Genomic DNA, 2,804 nt, shown 5'->3' on the forward strand with positions numbered 1-2,804 from the left:
ACTGTAGCTTATTTAGAGTTTTGGATGGTGTGCCATAGAGGATGCTGTTGCAGTAGTCGATTCTGGAGGTGATGAAGGCGTGGATGAGGGTTTCAGCAGCAGCATATCAAACATTCCAACAAGAGGTCCTGACCATAAGCTTGAGAAACCATAATGTGTTCAATAAAGGACACAATTTAACGTCTAATTCACTTGACAGCGCTTGTTACTTATAATGTTACTAACGAACTGATATATATGTTGCACACTTTAAAACTATACTCCCTAAAACCTCAAACTAGGTCTCTTGAATAATATATTGAGTAGTAGCATGTTATTTGTCAACACAAATTGTGGGACTTTTTATTTTACATTTGCAAAATTATCCACAAACTGAGACCTTACCGTTACAGGACAGTGCCTAAATGATGCATTTTTCTTTCCTATGCTGTAGGTGTGCAGTAGTGAGCTGAAGTGTGTGTGTTACCTGGGATGGGCAGGAGATAACTGTAACTCCACTTCTCCTCTCAGTTATCTTGTGGTGGGACACACTGTCTCAGTTACAGGTAGAGATGTTAATGCTCTTACTGTTTGTTTCCTTTTATACACACCTCTCTTCATCTCACACTTTCTGCACCTTTTCTCATCCTTCTCTGCTTTACATAACCCCGTACCTCTCAGCTCTTTCCACCCCACTTCATCTCTTTCAGTTCTTCTTTTAACCCCCCCCAATTCACAAATGTTATGTTGTATATTTCAACCTTTTTTTTCTTTGGCTTTTTTGTCAATTGCATTTCTCATCATTTTTTGTGTTGAGTTCATGTCTGCTCATTAAAACCAGCTGCATTTGTACTCACTAAACCATGCATGTCATTCTTTTTGTTTGTCATTATTTTCACACTCATTCTTTGTCGACAGGCCGATGTCTTTGACGGAGTGACTTGAGGTCAGATTTGAGTTCCTTTTCATTGTATTTGTCCTGTCTTTGATGTCATTTCCTGATCCTTTTCCTCTCTCAACCCAACTTCAGCTCACCTCGTCGGTTAATTCTGACTATTCCTCAGTTTAAAAACAGGCAAAAACAGTTTTTAATGTCATCCTGACTGCAAACCTACTGCACATGTAAGTTCCCCTCAGAGTAGTGCTGAGGGGTGACAGCAGTTTGGTTGCTCTCAGTTTCGTACCCCTTGTTCTCCTTTTACACTTTTCCTGCTGAATGTATTGTGATTTTGTGTTCTGCTGCAGTGTTTTGTGGTTTGTGTATCCCCTTGTGTGCACATGATTCAGGAAACAAGAGACACACATCCAATTAACACACATTTGGCTCCCCACTCTCCTCTCTTATTTTGTCTCAGGTATCACCAACACCAACATCATCATCGGGGCCATCGTAGGCTCCATCCTCTTCCTCCTTCTCATACTGGCTGTTACAGCCTGGGGTTACAAGTAAGTATCCCTGCAGCCTGTATACATGATGTTTTATATCAGTGGTTTCCAACCTGATGGTCGGGTCCCCCCACCAGGGGTCACTGGAAGAAATCAGAGGAGTTTGTGAGATGATTAACAGCACTGGAAAGAAATATCATATTTCTACTACACACATTTATTTTTTTATTATTACACAATCAGTTTAGAGCTTCTAAAAATCATTAAAACAAAGCAAGAAAAAAATCTGTCTTTGGTTGAAATGGTCACAGTATGCAACAACAAAAAAACAAACAACGAGGTCACAATAAGTTACTGCTTCGTTTTAAGGGATCATGAGTCTACAAGGCTGGGAATCACTGCTTTATATTATGCAATACATTTGACTAAAGTGGCATTATTGTTGCTGGGGATACTGATACTTCTCTTCACAGGATCTACAAGCAGAGACGCTATGTTGAGTCTGAGGTTCATCGAAGATTCTGCCGGTTTGCTCACTTTAACTTTATTTTTTAATGTGTTGCATTTAAGTTGATTTTTTCGTGAGAAAGCTATGGTGTGTTTAGGCATGTTTTGATAGTTAGTGTTAGTGATAGTGTTCTCTTGCTATATATATATATATATATATATATATATCATAAACAAACAAAAACACTCAATAATGATTTTGTTTTTTGGCCACAGCTTTTATTTTTGCATAAAATTAAGATGCATATACATGTAAGCAGTATTTTACTGTTGCAATTCATTGAGAGTAAAGCTAATTTTAACCATTGTATATACTGTGGGACAGTTTATAAAAACATTTACATATTTTAAAGGCTGATCTTACGAAAAAAAGAAAAGTAACTAGTAACTAAAGCGGTAACTATATTTCTCTCTGAAATAAAGTGGAGTAGAAAAGTTGCATGAAGTACCTCTCCCTACCTAGGGTACATAGTTATTCTGCTGTTGGCACTGCAGTTCAACAGTAGTGGGATATCTCAACAAAATGCAATTTAAATGCAATACAGCCACAAAATATGTTGCATGTTGAGAACTTACACCTGCAACAACTGAACAACAAATCAAGGGTGAAAATAATAATAATGTTGCTGTAATTACTGTTATTTCCTGTTTAAAATCATTCTTCTGTATTTCCAGACCAGTGCCCCCAGGTGACTATGTAACAAAGCCTGGGGATGCAGATTCATTTTATAGTGACATGCCTCCGGGTGTCAGCACAAACTCTGGCTGCAGCTCCAAGAAGAGGTCAGCCTGCCTGTCGCACCTGCAGATTTGCACCCTGTCCTTCACTCCCTCCATCCCATCCATTTCTCAGAACATCTCACTGTTTGGCTTCAGGTGTGCCATCTCATCATCACTCATTCATTCGCTGGCAAATTGTGTGTGTGTGTGTG

At 38.8% G+C, this 2,804-nt stretch overlaps 1 protein-coding gene across 1 annotated transcript in view; it reads left to right on the forward strand.

Moving 5' to 3' along the window:
• adam22 (ADAM metallopeptidase domain 22) overlaps window positions 1-2,804 on the forward strand; it is a gene marked incomplete in the record, with an annotated part of 60,524 nt that overhangs the window by 51,648 nt on the left and 6,072 nt on the right. The window contains 4 exon segments of the mRNA XM_035672334.1: window positions 434-545; window positions 1,335-1,425; window positions 1,839-1,892; window positions 2,548-2,748. Of these exon segments, the coding sequence (XP_035528227.1) occupies window positions 434-545; window positions 1,335-1,425; window positions 1,839-1,892; window positions 2,548-2,748 (458 nt within the window).

This window comes from Morone saxatilis, unplaced genomic scaffold (genome assembly GCF_004916995.1).
Source record: "Morone saxatilis isolate NCDOM2014 unplaced genomic scaffold, NCSU_SB_2.0 Contig24, whole genome shotgun sequence".
Classification (NCBI taxonomy): domain Eukaryota; kingdom Metazoa; phylum Chordata; class Actinopteri; family Moronidae; genus Morone; species Morone saxatilis.